The sequence below is a fragment of the Phocoena sinus genome, chromosome 13, assembly GCF_008692025.1.
Source record: "Phocoena sinus isolate mPhoSin1 chromosome 13, mPhoSin1.pri, whole genome shotgun sequence".
NCBI lineage: Eukaryota > Metazoa > Chordata > Mammalia > Artiodactyla > Phocoenidae > Phocoena > Phocoena sinus.
In genome coordinates this window covers 54,277,239-54,297,802 of record NC_045775.1, presented here as the reverse complement: position 1 = coordinate 54,297,802, position 20,564 = coordinate 54,277,239, and the positions used below count along the sequence as shown (strand labels likewise).

Below are 20,564 nucleotides of genomic sequence, written 5' to 3'. Positions count from 1 at the left end.
ACAAGTGGAAGTGTTAAAAATTGGGGGTTGCCTACATTTAGTGCTGAGAGCTTTCCTTTTTCCTGTATTCTGTTTTTTTGTTTGTTTCTTTTTTTCTGGATAGACAAACTATTCTTCACTTACACTAAAACTTTCTTATGAAAGATTATTTCTTTGTTGAAATTGTTTGGTTTAGAGGCCATGTAGATTTGCTTATTTGTTTGTACATCCATGCTTTGTGAATAAATCTGCCATGTTTTATTACCAGTGATTGCACTTACCAAGTATCTGCGTCATATGTGTTATGTGGTTATTAATACAAAGTTTGGTTCTTACTGTGGGGAGATCATCTTAAACACAGGATGGTGAGAGGATCTGAGAGTCAGATGGATAGAAATTGGGGCTCACCCATGTAGGCAGTACCCTAATTGTACATAATCCCTTTATAACTAGAGATTGTCCCTCTTTTCATAAGCATTAGGAGGGGTGTGGGAAAAAAAACAGAAAACTTGTGCATGTTTCCCAATTCAGAATCTTTAAGGAGTAAATAAGCCATTTTTATTTCCCCACCCAGATATAGAAGTAACTTATAGGAGTCTAGAAATGTTTTTCCACAAGTCCTCATCTCCTCAAGTATTTCTATATTCCTAAGATGTCAATTAGGCTTTCTTTTTGCTGTTAAAACAACATGATGGTAAATAGAATACATTGAAATTGTAGTGTGCTATTGTCGGAATCAATGTTTAATTTATCTGACATCAAGCAATGGGTGTTCGACATAAACACATTTTCTATATATTTGTAGCCTGCTTCTTTAAGTGTCAAAATGTGTTTATTTTAGCCATTTCATTTGATGAAATTAACAAAAAAGTTAAACAGACTTAATGTCACATGTAGAATTGTCTTTACCAAGCACTGAATGTACAGGCTTCTGTGTTATCAATGTTTCCTATCCTTAGGAAACATTCTTAAATGTTTCTTCTTCTTAAATATGCAAATGTTTTTATACAGAAACAACTGTACACTTAATATATATGGATATAAATGCAATGGGCCGGTGATGGCTTTCAAACCAATACCCTGATTAATTTTCCCGGATATTTTCATCATAGTACTCTTTTCCCCCAAACCTCTACTGGCTCCTGTAGTTTGACCATACTGTCTTTGTGTGTGTGTGTGTGTGTGTGTGTGTGTGTGTGTGTGTGTGTGTGTGTGTAAATATGATTTATTTGTCAGTACTTTTGTCAGCATTTTTGTCAGCAAACATTTCACTCCAGCCAAGTCAGTTTCCGCATAGTCTTACGATTATTCCATGTCCCTTAACCTCTGTTCATGCTGTTTTTTGCTTTTTCTGGAACTTTGAGGAAGTTATTTATCTTTGTTCTTTTCTTAGCAGCTTGTTTCTTATGGTCTCAGTGAATGGTGTAATTGGATGTGTTTCCTTTGTGTTAGAAGGACTGAGACAGGTATACAAGAAGTCTGGGAAATGTAATTTTTAGCTTTCCATCAAACTATAGAGGAGCTAGAGGGGATGACTTTTTTGTCACGAGTCCTAGCCTTATATCTCTCCTTTTATTTCTTGCTCTTACTTTTCTGTTCACCAGGTTCCCTAAATTGGCTTTTTAAAAAACTTGTTAGAGCACATGTATCTTTGTAAACCACCTAATCCTTTTAGGCCTTGTCATACTTATCTCTAGTATCAGGGAACTTAGACTAGGTGATCTCTAAGTTCCTTTTCAACTATAAGCTTCTGTTTATGTTCATTTATTTATTCCTTCATTAAAAAGTATTTGTTGAATGTCTGCTGTTTGGTTGATATGATCAGCAATATGAGTTTCTACCCTCCGATAGTAAAATAATACATGTTCTTCATTATCCAGGTTATGTACTGCTTCATTTGTAAAGTGTTAGCTGACATTGTAGCCTTTATTATGTTGTCTTGGCCCCACAAATTCTTTTCTTACTTGTTAAAAAGTGTAGACGTAGATTAACTTGTGTTTTGTTTAGGGTTTTGATTTTTTTGATTACCTAATGTAATTGCAAGTGCCTTGAAGAATGATACTTCTTTTATAAACATTTAATATAGTGACAGTCACATAGTAATTGTAAACATAATGATAACTAGTGTTCATTTATGAACACTAACTTTGAGGCAGGCATTGTTTTAAATGCTTTATGTATATCCATTCCTTTAATTCTTACAAAATGTTTATGAGATGGGATCTTTTTTCATCTCCATTTTTACTCATGAAGTAAAACACACAAAGATTAAGTAAATTTCCTCAAGGTTATATTGCTAGTAAGTGAAGCTGGGGTATGAGCCCAGACAGTCAGATTTCAAAAACCCATGCACTTAACCCACTTTGCTATAATGTGTAATTATTATATACTTGCTGAATGAATGGAATGTTTTCATTTTTAATATATATTGGTTACAGTTTTGGTATCTATTTTCCCTTTGGATAAAAGACTAAATAAGGATATTTCACTTTGAGGAGAATACTTTTTAAACAAGGACAAATAACTTTCTTAGCAAACTAAATATAGTGAATGACTCCCACAATTAATAGTGAGTATTCAAATTATGTACTTACACCTTGAGGGATTTTAAATAATGTGTCTGTTTTTGAAAGAAAATTTTTGTGACATGTATAGTACTTACAGATGAGTTTTGATTTGTATTAAGTATCTTGATTATTTGTTGCTCATTTTCAGTTGAGTGGTGATTTTATGCAATGGCTTCAAGCCACAGTTCTTCACCAGTGCCTCAAGGAAGCAGCAGTGATGTTTTCTTTAAAAAAGAGGTAGACCCGACAAAACACATTCGACCTGTGCAGTCACTGCCAGATGTGTGTCCCAAGGAACCCACAGGTAATACCTTTTTTTCCGTTTTTTGAGGAATTTTATTGAGGATTTGTTTTATCTTTAAATGAAGTCAGATATCATATACTTAACTCAAAAGAGTAAATTTTACGATATGAAAACTAAAGACATAATTTGGAAATAAGTTGATTAAGAAATTGGAATATAGTCCTTTTCATACATTTCCATAAACGAAGTCACTTATATAAACTGAAAGAAAAGTTTTGAAAATGAGGGTACAGATTGAAAGCTCTTCAGTTAAACATAGTACAGTCAGTCCTCATTATTTGCCGATTCTATATTTGCAAATTTGCTTAATTCCTAAAATTTAGTTGTAACCCCTAAATCAATACTTGTGGCACATTTGTGGTCATTTGTAGACAAGCACAGAGGAGTGAAAAATTTGAATCGCCTGATATGCACGTTCCCACCTGAGGTTGAACTAAGCAACACTTTGCCTTCTTTCAGCTTTCATGCTGTAAACACATGTCCCTTTTGTGGTCTATTTAGTGCCACATTTTTTTGTATTTTTGTTGATGATTTTGCTGTTCAAAATGGTTTCCAAATGTTGTACTGAGTGCTTTCTAGTGTTTCTAAGCACAGGAAGGCTATATTGTGTCTTATGAGGAAAATACATATGTTGCGTAAGCTTCATTCAGGTGTGAGTTATAGTGGTGTTAGCCGTGAGTTCAATGTTAATGAATGAACAATATATATTAAATAAGATATCTTTAAACAGAAACACACACAAAACAAGATTATATATTGATTGGATGATGAAAGTTGCAAAGATTTGCAGGAACGTAACCCTGTATTTCCCATAGGAGCAAAGGTTCAGTATTTGCTTATTAAATGTTCCAGTGACTTTATAGAACAAAACTGTGAATAATGAGAACCGACTGTATATTTTTCTCTCCTCTATGGTTAATGTCACAGCAGCATTTTGGTTATCTAATTATAAGCTGAAAAAAAGGATATTGGAACCAGGTGTGTCTGCCATAAAACAATAGAAAAAAGGCCTACCTGTGGAAAAAACCTGGAGTATTAAAGGATAGAAGACATACAGTAGAAGGTAGAAGAGTTTTGATGTTGAAAAAAAGATAAATTGTACATTAAGGAAAGAAATTAATGAAAGACTTTCTTTCCCCCACTCTTCAACTACAGCCCTCAAATTCTGCATATCCTTTATCTTGTACATGTTTTTCCTCCTCTTGGCAGTTGATGCTGACAGCTGAAGCTTAAAGCATTTGCTATAGAAGGAAGAGTTTAGTTGCTTTGTATAATCTAAGCATTTTTATTTTTCTAGAATGTGCTTTCAAACATAAAACTTACTTTACAGAGTTCTCTTGTTTACTTTTTGCAGGTGATTCAAATAGTTTATGTGTTGCCCCATCTCTAGTTACAGATCAACATAGATGGACTATATATCATTCCAAAGTAAATCTCCCAGCAGCATTAAATGATCCTAGATTAGCAAAAAGAGAATCTGACTTCTTCACAAAAACATGGGGATTGGACTTTGTGGACACTGAAGTCATACCTTCATTCTACCTCCCACAGATCAGCAAGGAACATTTTAGAGTATATCAACAGGAAATCTCTCAGGTAATATCTGATCTTGAAATTAGTTATAGTCAGGTTAAAAGTAAAAGAAATATTTCTAGTTTGATTTATTATAGATTTCTGACCAATAATCTTTGATGAGCCTATGGTATTCTTTTCTTTTCATATACATTCTATTGTCCTGGGTTGTATTTAATTCTTTGCTTAGATATATGTAAATATATTTCTCTTACAGTAGTGATTTTTCAGAATTATACATTCCTAATAGTTCTAAGAATCAATGTGAAACACACCAATAAGAAACAAACAACCCAATTAAAAATTGGGCACAGGACTTGCATAGACATTTCTCTGAAGGAGATATACAAATGACCAATAAGCACATGAAAAGATGGTCAACGTTACTAATGTTTCATTTTTTATTTTGTAATTACAAAAAAAGTTAGTTAATGTACAATAGTATGTTAGTTTCAGGTGTACTGTATAATGACTTGACATTTGCATATGTTATGAAATGATCACCACAGTAAGTCAAGTAACTGTCTGTCCCCGTACAAAATTATTACAATATTATTGACAATATTCCTTATGCTGTGTATTACATCCCCATGACTTATTTATATTATAACAGGAGGCTTGTGCCTCTTAATCCCCTTCACCTATTTTGTCAACCCCCCAACTCCCCTCCTCTCTGACAACCATTTGTTTATTCTCTGTATCTGTGAGTCTGTTTTCCTTTTGCTTCGTTTGTTTGTTTTGTTTTATAGATTCCACATGTTAAGTTGGAGCATACAGTATCTTTGTCTGACTTATTTCACTTAGCATAATACCTTCGAGATCCATTGATGTTGCAGATAGCAAGATTTCATTTTTTTTTAATGGCTGAGTCATATTCCATTGTGTATATATACCACATCTTATTTAGCCATTCATCTATTGATAGACACTTAGGTTGCTTCCTTATCTTGGCTGTTGTAAATAATGCTGCAGTGAATATTGGTGTGCATATATCTTTTAGAATTAGTGTTTTTGTTTTCTTCAGGTAAATACCTAGAAGTGGAATTGCTGGATTCTATGGCAGTTCTATTTTTACTTTTTTGAGGAACCTCCATACTGTTTCCATAGTGGCTGTACCAATTTATCTCAGCAACAGTTCACCAGGGTTCCCTTTTCTCCACCTTCTGACCAAGACTTTTAATTTGCTATTTGTTGTCTTTTTAGTAGCAGCCATTCTGACAGGGGTGAGGTGGTATCTCAACTGTGATTTTAATTTGCATTTCCCTGATAATTAATGATCATCTTTTCATGTGTCTGTTGACCATCTGTATGTCTTCTTTGGAAAAATGTCTATTCAGGTCCTCTGCCCATTTTTGAATTGAGTTGTTTGTTTTTTTGATGTTGAGTTGTATGAGTTCTTTGTGTATTTTGGATATTAACCATTTATTGGTTATATTATTTGCAAATATCTTCTCCTATTTAGAAGGCTGCCTTTTGGTTTTATTGATAGTTTCTTTGCTGTGCAAAAGCTTTCTAGTTTGATGTAATCCCATTTGTTTATTTTTGCTTTTGTTCCCTTGCCTGAGGAGACAGATCCAAAAAAAAAAAAAATTTGCTAAGATCGATGTCAAAGAGGTTACTGCCTATATTTCTTCTAGGAGTTTTGTGGCCTCAGGTCTTACATTTAAGTCTCTAATCCATTTTGAGTTTATTTTTGTATATGGTATGAGAAAATAGTCAAGTTAGATTCTTTTGCATGTAGGTGTCCATTTTTCCCAGCACCACTTATTGAAGGGGCTCTTTTCCCTATTGTATATTTTTGCCTCCTTTGTCATAGATTATTTACCCATGTAAGCATGGGTTTATTTCTGGGCTCTCTATTCTGTTTCATTGATCTATGTGTCTGTTTTTGTGCCAGTGCCATTTCTGTTTTGATTACTGTAGTTTTATAGTATAGTTTGAAATCAGGGAGCATGACACTTCCAGCTTTGGTTTTCTTTCTCAAGATTGTTTTGGCTATTTGGGGTCTTTTGTGTTTCCATACAAATTTTAGAATTATTTGCTCTAGTTCTGTGAAAAATGCCATTGGTATTTTGATAGGGATGGCACTGAATCTGTAGATCACCTTGGGTAGTATGGTCACTTTAACTATTAAGTCTCCCAGTCCATGAGTACAGTATATCTTTCCATTTGTTTGTGTCATCTTCAGTTTCTTTCATTAGTGCCTTATAGTTTCCCAAGTACAAGGCTTTTACCTCCTTGGTTAGATTTACTTCTAGATATTTTATTCTTTTTGATGCAGTTGTAAATGGGATTGTTTTCTTCATTTCTCTTTCTGATGGGTCATTGTTAGTGTACAGAAACACAATAGACTCTGTTAATTTTGTATCCTGTAATTTTACTGAATCATTTACTAGTTCTGATAGTTTCTTGGTAGCTTCTTTAGGATTTTCTATATATAGTATCATGTATTCTGCCAATAGTGACAGTTTTACTTTTTCTTTTCCAGTTTGGATTTCTTTTATTTCTATTTCTTGTCTGATTGCTGTGGCTAGGACTTCCAGTATTATGTGGAGTAAAAGTGGCGAGAATGGACATCCTTGTCTTGTTCCTGATCTTAAGGAAATGCTTTTAGCTTTTCACTGTTGAGTATGATGTTGGCTGTAGATTTGTCATATATGGCTTTATTATGTTGAGGTATTTTCCCATTATATCAACTTTGTTGATAGTTTTTCTCATAAATGTATGTTGAATTTTGTCAAAGCTTTTTCTGCATCTATTGAGATGATCATATGATTTTTATTCTTCAATTTGTTATTGTGGTCTATCATATTGATTGATTTGCGGATATTGATCCATCCTTGCACCCTTGGGTTAAATCCCACTTGATCATATTTTATGATCCTTTTAATGTATTATTGAATTCGGTTTGTTAGTATTTTGTTGAGGATTCATGCATCTATGTTCATCAGGAGTACTGGCCTGTAATTTTCTTTTTTGTCGTGTCTTTGATTTTGATATCAAGGTAATGCTGGCTTTGTAGAATGAGTTTGGAAGCATCCCTTTTGGAGTAGTTTGAGAAGGATAGGTGTTAACTCTTCTTTAGATGTTTGACACAATTCACCTGTGAATCCATCTGGTCCTGGACTTGTATGTTGGGAGTTTTTTTTTTTTTAATTACTGATTTGATTTCATTACTGGTAATCAGTCTTTTCATATTTTCTGTTTCCTCCTGTTTCCGTTTTGAGAGATTGTATGTTTCTAGGAACTTATCCATTTCTTCTGGGTTGTCCACTTTATTGGTGTATAATTGTTTGTAGTAATCTTTTATCCTTTGTATCTGTGGTGTCAGTTGTAACTTCTCTTTCATTTCCGATTTTATTTATTTGGGTCCTCTTTTTCTTGATGAGTCTGGCTACAGCTTTATCAATTTTATTTATCTTCTGAAATAACCAGCTCTTAGTTTCATTGATCTTTTCACTTGTTTTTTAAGTCTCTGTTTTATTTATTTCCGCTCTGATCTTTATTATTTCTTGCCTTCTACTAAGTTTGGGTTTTGCTTTTTCTTCTTTTTCTAGTTACTTTAGGTGGAAGTTTAGCTTATTTATTTGAGATTTTTCTGTTTACTGAGGTAGGCTTGTATTGCTATAAACTTCCCTCTTAGAATTGTTTTTACTGCATCTCATAGATCTTGGATTGTTATGTTTATGTTTTTATTTGTTTCTAGGTATTTCTTAAATTTCCTCTTTCATTTCTTCAGTGACCCATTGGTTGTCTAGTAGCATGTTGTTTGGACTCCACCTGTTTGTGTTTTTGAATTTTTTCTTCTTGGAGTTGATTTCTAGTCACATAGCCCTGTGGTTGGAAAAGATGCTTGATATGATTTCAATCTTCTTAAATTTATTGAGACTTTTTAATAAATTTATTTAATTATTTTTGGCTGCATTGGGTCTTTGTTGCTGCGTGTGGGCTTTGTCTAGCTGTGACGAGTGGAGGCTCCTCTTTGTTGCAGTGCAGTGGCTTCTCCTGCTGCCGAGCATGGGTTCACACGGGCTTCAGTAGTTGTGGCACATGAGCTCAGTACTTGTGGCTTGTGGGCTCTAGAGCGCAGGCTCAGTAGTTGTGGAACACAGGCTTTGTTGCTCCATGGCATGTGGGAATCTTCCTGAGCCAGGGCTTGAACCCGTGTTCCCTGCATTGGCAGGCAGATTCTTAACCACTGCGCCACCAGGGTAGTCCCTTTTGAGACTTATTTTGTGGCCTAGCATATGATCTGTCCTGGAGAATGTTCCATGTGCATTTAAAAGAATGCGTATTTTGCTGCTTTTGGATGAAATGTTCTTTACATATCTGTTAGTTCCATCTGGTCTAATGTGACATTTAAGACCATTGATTTTCTATCTGAATGACCTATCCAACCATGTAAGTGGGGTGTTAAAGTCCCCTACTTTTATTGTATAACCTTCAGTTTTTCTCATTAATATTTGCTTTATGTGTTTAGGTGCTCCTATGTTGGGTGCATATGTATTTACAACTGTTATATCTTCTTCTTGGACTGATCCCTTGATCATTATGTAATGTCCTTCGTTGTCTCTTGTTACAGTCTTTGTGTTAAAGTCACTTTGTCTGATATAAGCATTGCTACCCAGCTTTTTTTTTCTTTTCTTTTCTTTTTTTTTTGGTTTCCATTTGCATGGAAAACCTTTTTCCATCCCTCACTTTCAGTCTGTGTGTGGCTAGGTCTGAAGTGAGTCTCTTGTAGGCAACATATATATGGGTTTTGTTTTTATATTCATTCAGCCACTCTATGTCTTTGGATTGGAGGATTTATTCCATTTACTTTTAAAGTAATTATTGATAGGTATGTCCTTATTGCCATATTGTTAATCGTTTTCTGGTGAGTTTTTTTTTTTTTTTTGCGGTACGTGGGCCTCTCACCGCTGTGGCCTCTCCTGTTGCGGAGCACAGGCTCCGGACGCGCAGGCTCAGCAGCCATGGCTCACAGGCCCAGCCGCTCCGCGGCATGTGGGATCCTCTCAGACCGGGGCATGAACCCGTGTCCCCAGCATCGGCAGGCGGACTCTCAACCACTGCGCCACCAGGGAAGCCCCTTGTTTTTTTGGTAGGTTTTTTTTTCTCCTCTTCTTTTGCTCTCTTCCCTTTTGATTTGATGACTATCTTTAGTGTTATGTTTGTTTGAGTTTTAGTTTTTTTTTCTGACATGGACCATTTTTTTTTAAAGTCTCTATTGAATTTGCCACAACACCGCCTCCATTCTGTGCCTTGGCCCCTTGGCCACAGGCATGTGGGATCCCAGCCCCCCGACCAGGGATTGAACCTGAAGTCCCAACCACTGGACCACCAGGGAAGTCCCTAGTGTTATGTTTGGGTTCCTTTCTCTTTTTTGTATGTGTATGTATTGCAGGTTTTTGGTTATCTTTGATTAGTTAGTGTGTATGTATTTGTAGGTTTTGGTTACCATGAGTTTTAAATATCACACACACACACACACACACACACTGATTATTTTAAGCTGATGCTCTTAAGTTTGAACGTATTCTAACCACCCTACATTTTTACACCCCACCCCCACGTTTAATGCTTTTGACGTCATATTTTACATATTATTGTTTTGTGTAACTCTTAACTACTTATTGTGGATATAGATGATTTTACTACTATTGTCTTTCAGCCTTCCTACCAGCTTTATAAGAGGTTGATCTGCTACCTTTTCTGTATATTTGCCTTTACCAGTGAGTTTTTTTAATACTTTTCTTTTTTTAATTTAAATTTTTAATTGAAGTATAGTTGATTTACAATATTATGTCAATTTCTGCTGTTCAGCAAAGCAATTCAGTTATACATATGTGTGTGTGTGTATATATACATTCTTTTTAAAATATTCTTTTCCATTATGGTTTATCATAGGATATGCTTTTCATATTTCTAGCTGTGGCCTTTTCTTTTCAACTTAGAGAAGTCCCTTTAATATTTCTTGTAAAGCTGGTTTAGTGGTGCAGGACTCTTAGCTTTTAGCTTTTGCTTGTCTGTTAAACTCTTTATCTCTCCTTCAGGTTTGTGATAACCTTGCTGGGTTGAGTATTCTTGGCTGTAGGTTATTTCCTTTCATTATTTTGAGTGTATCCTGCCAGTCCCTTCCGGCATGTAAAATTTCTGCTGAAAAGTCAGCTGATAGTCTTATGGGAGTTCCCTCATACATACTTAGTTGCTTTTCTCTTGCTGCTTTTATGATTCTGTATTTATAATCTTTTTTTTTTTTTATCATTTTCATTTTAATGTGTCTTGGTGTGGACCTCTTTGGGTCATCTTGCTTGGGACTCTCTGTGCTTCCTGGACCTGGATATACGTTTCTTTCCCCAGGTTAGGGAAGTTTCCAGCTATTATTTTTCCAAACAAGTTGTCTGCCATTTTTTTCTCTCTCTTCTCCTTCTGGGACCCCTATAATGTGAATGTTAGTATGCTTAATGTTGTCCCAGAGGTCTCAAACTACTTTTTTTTATTCTTTTTTCTGTTCAGCTTCTGTGATTCCCACTACTTCCTCTTCGAGACTGCTGAAGAGATCTGTATCATCTAATCTACTGTTGATTCCTTCTAGTTTCAGTTATTGTATTCTTCAGCTCTGTTTGGTTCTTTATATTTTCTAACTCTTTGTTGAAATTTTCACAGTTTTCATTCATTCTCCTCCTGAGTTTGGTGAGTATCTTTATTATTACCTTGACTTTTTAGTGGAGGTGATTGCTTATCTCCACTTGGTTTAGTTCTTTTTTTGAGGTTATGTCTTGTTCCTTTGTTTGGAACATATACCTCCGTCTCCTTATTTTGCCCAGTTCTCTGTGTTTATTTCTGTGTGTTAGGTCAGTTATATTTCCTGATCGTGGAGAAGTGGTCTTAAGTAGGATATGTCCTGTGGGGCACAGCAACATGCTCCCCTCTGGTTACCAGAGCTATATCCTATAGGGGTAGCCCCTATGTGGGGCTGCATGTGCCCTACTTTGTGGAGGGGCCAACTACTGTGGGTACACTGGTCGGCATGGCTGGCCCCCAGCCTGATTGGCTTTGAGGCTGTGCCTCATGCAGTGGCCATGGGCCTTCTGGAGGGTGGGGCTGGGGCCCCATATGGCTATCTGTTCAGCCTCGGGTGGGTTCAGGGCTGGTGCTGGCCTGCTGGTGGGCAGGGCTGGGTTCCTAGTGCTAATAGACTAGAGGGAGGATTCCAAAATGGTGCTCACCAGCACTGGTGTTATTGCAGTGCAACAAGCTCCCAAAATGGCTGCTCCCATCATCTCTATTCCCTAGAGAGGTCCCAGTTGCCTCCTGCCTCTTTCAGAGACTCTCCAACATTGTCCAGTGGGTCTGCCCCAAGCTCCTTTCAAACAACTGCCTCTGGCTCGGACTCAGAGCATGTGAGATTTTGCATGCACCCTTTAAGAGCAGAGACTCTGTTTTCTATAGCTCTCCAGCTCTCCTGAACATAAGATCCACTAGTTTGCAAAGTCACACATGCTGGAGTCTCATCTTCCCAGCACAGGACCCTAGACTGGGGAGCCTGATGTGGGGCTCAGACCCCTTGCTTCTTGGGGAGGACCTCTATAATTGTGATATTTCTCCCATTTGTGGGTCCCTGACCCAGGTGAGTGGGTCATACCTCTACTCCTCCTACCTGTCTTGCTGTAGTTTCTTCTCTATGTCTTCAGCTGTGAAAAATCTTTTCTGCTATTCTTCAGGTTCTCATTGATAGTTGCTCTGTAAATAGTTATAATTTTGGTGTGTCTGTGGGAGGAGGTGAGTTCAAGGTCTTCCTACTCCACTATCTTGGCCACCTCCGCTAATGGTTTTAACTGGTAAATTTTATGTTGTGTATATTTCACCACAAAAAATGGACAAGGGATCTGAACACCAAAGAACACCAAAGAACACCAAAGAAAAGATACAGATGGCTAGTAAGCATATGAAAAATTGCCTGACATCGTATGTCTATAGGGAATTGCAAATTAAAACGAGGTGCCACTACACGTCCTTTAGAATGATGAAAATCCAAAATGCTGTCAAGACCAAATGCTGGCAAGGATGTGGCTAATAGGAACTCTTATTCATTGTGCACAGGAATGCAGAATAGTACAGCCACTTTGGAGACAGTCCTGTAGTTTCTGATAGAACTGCTCTCAGAATACTGCAGGGCTAATACTATTAGCCCAGGGTTTTTTCCTTACCGCACTCCACTTTCCCATATGTCCTGTGTATGGTATCTCAAAAGATAACAGTGTTGTTAGTGGTCATCTAATCTGAACTCAGAGTGGGGTTTCTTTCTGTCTTTCCTTTTTTCCTTTTGGACTCAGGAAGTATTAACTACTAATCTGTCTTTCGATCTTGGGTATATAGGTTTAAAATTTTCTTGCTTATTTTAAAAAAGTTATTTTCTTAATTGATTTCTGTTATAAAAATAAGGATTTGCTTTCCCACTTCATTCTAAGTTTATGGAGATTTTACTATAATTGTATAAAATGGGATGAGTATAAGTATATAGACATTCACACATCTCAGTGGTATTTGGTTTATTAAGCATACTTGTTACTTGTATTTAAGTTCAAGAGGCTAGTGATTTCATATTAGAAAAATTTAGAACTTATTTGGTATATTCTGATATTCTGTTTTGTTAAATATTTTAATGCTTTGAATACTCATATTGCCACTCAGCATTGATCACATTATTTATTTGTCTTTTTATTAGAGAGAGAAGATTCATGAGAGATGCAAGAAAATTTGTCCTCCTAAAGATACCTTTGACAGGACTCTCTTACATACTCATGGTATGAATATGTGCTCTTTGTAGCATAGCATAAATATTAATGAACAAAATCTTAATTTGGGGACCTTGTTGACTATCATATCTAATTTTTATTTCTAGTGAAATTTCTATAGCCTGCAATCATAATCTTTTCTAAAAGCTTTAAAGAGAAAAATCATGGATCTGATGGTAGTGTTATCCTTCAGTTCAACAAATAGTTATTTAATATTCAGGTGCTTTGTACTTTGCTTGTTGCCTAAAAATAAATGAATAAGAAATAATCCCTGTCCTCAAGAAGCTGATGGTCTCCTGAGCAAGGTTAAACAAACCAACACTGTATATCAGGCAGTAAGTTCAGCATGGTAATATTGTAAGGAGTTCCTAACTTAGCTTTATAAAAACTAGAGTTGATGAGAATTGTCTGTGTTTTAAACTAACTATCAAGAAATATTTATGTGCAAAAAGGCATTTCAGGAAAGGGGACAGTTTATGCAAAGCCGTAGAGTCAAGAGGGAACTTAGCATGTTCTGGGACCTGCAAGAGTTCAGTATGCTGGCTCCACTGGGAGCAAGAAATGAGGCTGAAGAAGTAGGTAGGAGTCAGATCATGAAGAACCTTGTATATCATGCTAAGACATTTTTCTTTTCTAAAAGCAATATAGAGTTACAAAATATTTTAAACCAGACATCAGAGTTATGATTATATATTTCACTGTGAAAGAAGTTGTGGGTAGTAAATTTATAGATGATGATAAAACTGGAGGCAAGAATACAGTAGAAGCCTATTGCAGTAATACAAGTGAGAAATCATGTGTTCCTTATAGCAGTTATAATGAGGATAGAGAGGAAATTAGGTCTTTAAGAGATGCCTCAGAAATGGAGGCACAGGTTTTGGTGGTCAGTCATTTGTTAGTAATGGAGCAAGATGATTCAAGGATGATTCCCACATTTCTTGCTTGGGCAGCTGGCTAGGTGAGAGAGGTAGTATTGGAGAAGGAAGTTTGGAGGAGATAGAGGCTGGTTTAATTGAAGTTTTGCATAGAAGGAGGAGTCTGGTATGCAACCCAGAGCTCAGGAAAGAGATCTAGGCTGGAGATACAAGTATGATAGACATTATCATAGACAGTATGCTAGACGATAGCATGGTAGTTGAATACAAGGGCACAGGTGGGATCACCCAGGAGGATGTGAGTAGTAAGGAGAAGAGAACTGATGATAGAACACTAGGAGGCTGTCGCATTTAAGAAGGAGTAGAAAATGTACCTGTGAAGGAGACTAAAAAGAAGTAGTCAGAGAGATAGGAGAGTCAACCAAGAGAGAGTTCCACCTTAGAGATGGAAGGTAATTAGAATTTCAAAGAAGTGCGAATAATTAGTCTACAGTGTCAGAATACTTCAGGGATAGATCAGGTTTGCACTCTGAGAAATCTCTGTGGATTTGGCAATTTGGGAGATCTTAGGGAGAACATTTAGACTGGAGTAGTAGTTACAGAAATTTCAATACTATGTATTAAGGAGTGAGTACAAGAGTAGGAAGTGGAGACTACCAATATGGATGTGACTTGAAGATTTGAAATGTTAAGGTATTGACTAGAGGGAACATAATCCCTCTAGTTTGTTTCTACTAGCAGTTATGCTAGAAGAATGTTTTTGCATGGCCAGGATTAGATGAGGCAAGAGAGGTATCTGCATAGTACTGAGAGTGAGTGCTTCCTTAAATTTTGCACCTGAGGTTCTCCCTTGCCTCAACCTACTCTAGGCCCTGAGTTTTATCTTTCTTCTTCATTTTAATCAAAGAGAACTGAGCATGTTTATATGCAGAGAGAAAAGAGCTATTAAAATGTTAAAGATATGGAGAGGCAGGGTAATTGATGCGAGCTCAGAGAAGAGGCAGGAGAGGATGGAGTCTGAGTACAGAAAGCTTAGTTTTGGAAAGGAGGGTACCTTGTCTGAAATCTGATTGGTGAGACGAAGATAAAGGAGGTTCATTTGCAAGAAGTTTGTAGAGGATACAAACTAAGATGTCTAAGAAGAAAACTACTACGGCATTAAAAAATTTTTTGATCATAGGAAATACTGGATGGGATGGTGGATCTTTTGAACAATAAAAATAGCATTTCTATAAGATAGCACCAAGCTTTCTGTGTCCATTTAAAAAAGACTTGAATACATTTAGTTGTTTTATTGCTACTAAACAATTGATTAAAATTATTTGAAACATACTCACTGCTTTGCCTACTCCTAGGTATACAGAAGGTGTTTGATATTTGTTGAAGAAAGAAACTTAAATCGTTATTTAATTGTGACCTAGTATAGTATTGAATCTGTCAAAATATATTTTATGGAAATAAAATGAAAACAAGTTTTAAAAAATCATATTTTCCCTTTTCCTTTTTTAAAATAGATAAATCCAGGACAGATCTGGAGCAAGTACCTAAGGTAACAAAACCTAAAAAATGAGAATACAGCTTTTTAATATTTGATCTTTAATTTTGCCTTGTAAGAAGCTTTCACTGGGCTGTTTTCTGATGCTTTGACCACTTTGCCTCTTCTGGGACTTTCTTACTTTTCTTCTCTCTCTTTTGCATGATCAATCTCTTCTTTATCACCAAAACCTACAAATATGTTTAAATCTTTTCATTTTAAAATATAATTTTATTGGTCTTATTACCCCTCCAAATTATTAGGGATATTTTCTTTGTATGAAGAATTTTGTAGAGATGTGTGATAGATGAGTGTTTTTTGTTTTTCTTTTTTTTTCTGGGGAAGGAGTCCATTGCATTCATCATATTCTCAAAGAGGTCTGTGATAATTGCTCTTTAGGGTGCGAAGAGACAGAAGGATGAAAGACAGAAACAAAAGGGAAAGGGCAGTCATTTTTAAAGTTCTTTGATTCCTACAAAATAAAATTCAAACTCTGCAATTTAAGGCCCTTAATTATTCACTTCCATCATAGGCACACTCTTAACTTTTGCCTACTAATCTTTACACATTCTTTACTTCAGCCAGACTTTTTTGCTGGCTCCATGCTTTACTTGCAGTGTTCCTTTAGCCTGGAAGACTTTTCTCTTATCTCCCCATATCTAACCCTTTACAGTTTTTGCTTAAATGACAACTTTACATGAATACATTTCCTCCAAATGAAGATCATTGGCCCCTTTGCCAAACTGCCATAGCATTTTATCTAGACCCCTGCCTTCCCTTTTAAGGCATTTGTCACTCTTTCCCTTATAAAATATTTATGTATATATTTTATCACATCCCTTGGGCTAAAGATCCTTGAGATTAGGACCTCTGGAGTAATTTAGCTTTGTTTCCACCTTAGTGCCTAGCATAAGAGTAAAATCATAGATAGTCAACATTTATTGAATTAATCAATACTTTCAGTTATACTAGAGGGACTAGAAAATATACTCATGTCCCTAGTTAGATTTCCCTATCACATTCATACTAATTTTTGGATATGGGTCATATGAATCAGTGAATATAATAAAATATAACATAGAAATTAATTGATTAAACCATGTTTCAGGCCTTATGCTATGTGCTGGAATAGAAAGATTAATAATCTATAAATCCAGTCTTATAGGAACATATGGTCTGGGGGAGATATACATATTAAGTAAAAATATTTATGAAATATGAGATAAATAAGTATACATGGTATACTTGTGTTTAGAGATGGGGTTAAATAAATTTTGTGAAGTATGAGATAAATAAAACTCTTAATGCCATTCTAAGAGAGTTTGGTCTGTCAGTCATGGGAATCCATTGAGAGATTTAAAAAGAGAAGTTAATTCAGTTATAATTGCATTTTAAAGATATATAGAGGATAGATTAGGGAAGGACATCAGTAAGTAGACATTTACTATAATCCAGAGATAATGAGGAGCTGCAGAAATACTGTGGAGATAGAGTAGAGAGGAGATTCAAGTGATAATGAGGAAATATTAAGGGTAGTACTTGGTGCGCAGATGGATGTGGTATACAAGGGAAAGGAGCAGTCTCTTCATAAAATTGAATTTGTTTTGGTTTTAAAATTTAGTGTATGTCTAATATAAAGAAAATTTGAAAGAATTTTGAGCAAGAGAAAATAGAAATATAAGTATAGAGATATTGATATTTGACATTTTTAAAAAACCACTATCAGTGGGAAATAATACAGAAATTTTAGGATAAGTATGATATCTCCCTTTTGTATGTGCCCAGTGGGACTGCATTCATGAGTTTGACCAGGTAGTAATGGAATGACCATCTCTGTTGGTAAAGGCAAAAAAACATTTTTCTATCTTTCATGAGCATTTTTAGCTTGATGAAACATTATTTATATATTTTTCTTCTACAGATTTTTGTATAAATAACTCAACTTATTATCACTTGCTTTTTCTGTATATGCCTGAGATTCAAGTTAATTATTGTTTAATGGTCTTATGATGTTAGAAGGGATAATGGATGTAAAGAAAATGTTTATCTAATTGAGGGAAATGCATTTTTTTAATAGATTTTTATGAAACCAGATTTTGCCTTGGACGATTCCTTAACTTTTAATTCAGTTTTACCATGGTCTCATTTTAATACTGCTGGTGGAAAAGGAAATCGTGATGCAGCTTCCTCAAAGTTGCTACAAGAAAAGGTAGTTTCTTTTTTACTTTTCCCATGTAGAAAACTATTTTAATTAAGTGGTACTGTTTGTGTGAGTTCAGAGTTAGTTATTTAGTAGGCACTAATTCCTTTAATTTCATCTTTATTGTTACTGATAATTAGAACCCTTCAGATCTTAACTGATAAAGTAATAGCACTTTGTTTCAATGCAATACAAGTTGTGCTGTTGAAAAAGGAAAAGGTTATTGTTTGAGTGCTTCTTATCTGAAACAGCAGTTGATAGCAATCTCAATTGAAAGGATGTATTAGATAACACAATTAATTGTTTTACATTTATTCCAAACAGTATATTGGCTGATTTTATATTCTTTATGACTTAAAGCACAGAAAATTAACTTTTCCTGAGGTACTGTTTTTCCTCGTTTACACATAGTAATGATGATTATTTTGAAGCAAAAATAGCATAGTTTAAAAATGCAGTGTTCCTTTAGCTTTGCAAAGCTTTGCAAAGCGTAGCCTTTTGCGTGTTATTAGCAGTTTTTCAAAATTTTACAGTGTTCTATATTTCAGAAGTCAACATCTTGAAAGTCATTTAAAATGTAAAACTTTAAACATAACTCATAGATCAAGAATCTTTTAAAACTAGAATAGGAAGTAAAGACCTTTGATCTCTGTTCTTTCTTAGCATTCAGTTTAGAGCTTTTCTAAAACTGACTGTGGTTCCTAAACTGAGATGAAAGCATTTCGTTTTAGTCAGGCCACAGCTCTTGGCAGTCTGAAAGCTTGCCTCAGGTAGACTATTCAATAAGTTGGGTCCAGTCCTCAGCAACTGAAGAAAGGACTACTTAGGGAGGAGAGAAGAAATGTGGGGAAAGAATCGTGAGTATTCCGTTTCTCACAGTTGAAAATGAAAATGAATTCACTTTTTTTTTTTTTGGCAACATTTTCATCTATAAAGGTTTTCCTTGAGTAAGAATACATTCACAAATCTTATGAAAACAATGGATATATAGACACAGACTCACTCCCAGACTACGTTTTCACATTCCAAGTATATCCCCTGGTAGAATAATACCTTAAAAGAGAAAAACAACAAAAGCCAATAAAAATTTCACCAATCTATACAGATACTTTTAGGAATACTTTAAAAACTGTTCCCTTTATAGGATTTTACTAGGAAATGAATTATGAAAATATTATGCCTTTGAAAAGAATAGATCAATGGAATATTGATAAATTGCAGAAATCTTTGAAATTCAAATGAAACAATTTTCTCATGCTAAATGTTTAAAGTGACTAAAGTAATGGAAATTTTTTTTTTTGGTAAGTTGCAGAATCAGCTTTATTACATTTACATTTTGTCTCATTCTGCTCTGTTCTTAGAAAAGGAATGGAAGACAGGATTCCAAGACTCAAACTCACTGTATGATGGACAGCACCCATTTTATCTTGCTAGTTTTAACGAGGGGATGCTACAACCAGGATTAGGGAAATTTTTGTCCTATTGTAGTACTGCTACCCAAAGTGCTGGTCTGCAATGAGACAATGAGTTTGCTCTAGAACGTAAATCATTTCACTGCTTCCTTCATTAAGAAAGTCTTTCTATGAAAAAGCAATACCGTGGGCTTAGTGATGTAGTTGATTTAATTTCCAGCAGAGTTCCTCATTTCATCATGGACCTGTTAAACAGTTCACAAACTGGCAGCAGCATATAAACTGCATTCTGAGTACCCCTGTCCTACAGGAGTTACTTTTTCTCCATTTTCTGAAGATTGAGTCTACTTTAGCTTGTGATGTACCTAAGTACCTTCATCCCCATATTGCTTTTTAGGTAAATAAATGAACAGCTGTTGAAGGTAAAAAGAACAACAGCAAAAGAGTATAAATGCAACAGATTTAAACTATAGAAGAATGTCTTGTTTGTAACCTATTATATATTATAATAGATTATTGAAGGAGCTGTATTGAAGATATGCATGATCCTGCATGGTTTTAATGAGACAGGCTTGGTGACCAAATAATCCTCTAATTTTATGAGTCCTAAATGTTGAAAGCCCATTAACCCTTTAACACTACAAATTCTCCTGAGATGTTCAGAGATAATTCTTAAAGTTTGAGCTATAGGTTGAAGAATCTAGAAGTAAAAAAGTGGGAGAGAAATGGAAAAATGATATAGCCAAAGAAAGCATATGCAGTTATAAAGGAAGAAAAGACAACTCAAGTTTTAGAAGTCCATATTTGAAATTAGAAAGCATTCTTAATACATGTTACTCCAGGAATTAATTTTGGTAGTATTACAAATAAGATATATATGAACTAATTGTTTCAGTCAACTGTTTAAGAGGAAAACACATTGGAAATAAACTGAGTTTTATAAATTGATAAAAGAATAATTGTTGAAATGTGAAATTAACAGCTTAAAAAAAAAAGATCCAGGTGAATTCTAGTACTCTCTGTAATTTGTGGCTGGATCACCAATCTGTCTTTCATGAATTCTCTAACGTTTTGAGGCAGCATGGTACAGTAGAAAGAACTTCAGTTTTTGAGTTAGACAAACCTGGGTTCAAATTTCAGTTTTTCTACTTATTAATCATATGACTTTATTCAAGTTATTTAATGTTTCTGAGCCTCATTGTCCTCAACTGTAAAATAAAATAATAATAATACCTGTATTCCAAGATTGTTAAAATTAGAAGATGATATATATAAAATACCACTGCCTGGTACATAGAAAGCCAGTAAATGGTAACTATAATC

The 20,564-nt window shown here is 35.2% G+C and overlaps 1 protein-coding gene across 13 annotated transcripts in view; it reads left to right on the top strand.

Annotated features, from left to right (window-relative positions):
* VPS54 (VPS54 subunit of GARP complex) overlaps positions 1 to 20,564 on the top strand; it is a 165,598-nt gene that overhangs the window by 73,588 nt on the left and 71,446 nt on the right. For 8 of the 13 annotated variants that reach the window (XM_032652359.1, XM_032652357.1, XM_032652355.1 and 5 more), the window contains 5 exons: positions 2,695 to 2,850; positions 4,205 to 4,446; positions 13,151 to 13,229; positions 15,610 to 15,644; positions 17,707 to 17,838. In XM_032652359.1, the coding sequence (XP_032508250.1) occupies positions 2,715 to 2,850; positions 4,205 to 4,446; positions 13,151 to 13,229; positions 15,610 to 15,644; positions 17,707 to 17,838 (624 nt within the window). In that variant the 5' untranslated portion in view covers positions 2,695 to 2,714. Of the gene's footprint in view, positions 1 to 2,694; positions 2,851 to 4,204; positions 4,447 to 9,494; positions 9,524 to 10,093; positions 10,155 to 13,150; positions 13,230 to 15,609; positions 15,645 to 17,706; positions 17,839 to 20,564 lie in introns of those variants that run through there. The other 5 variants (XM_032652360.1, XM_032652364.1, XM_032652365.1 and 2 more) reach the window with 3 other exon arrangements.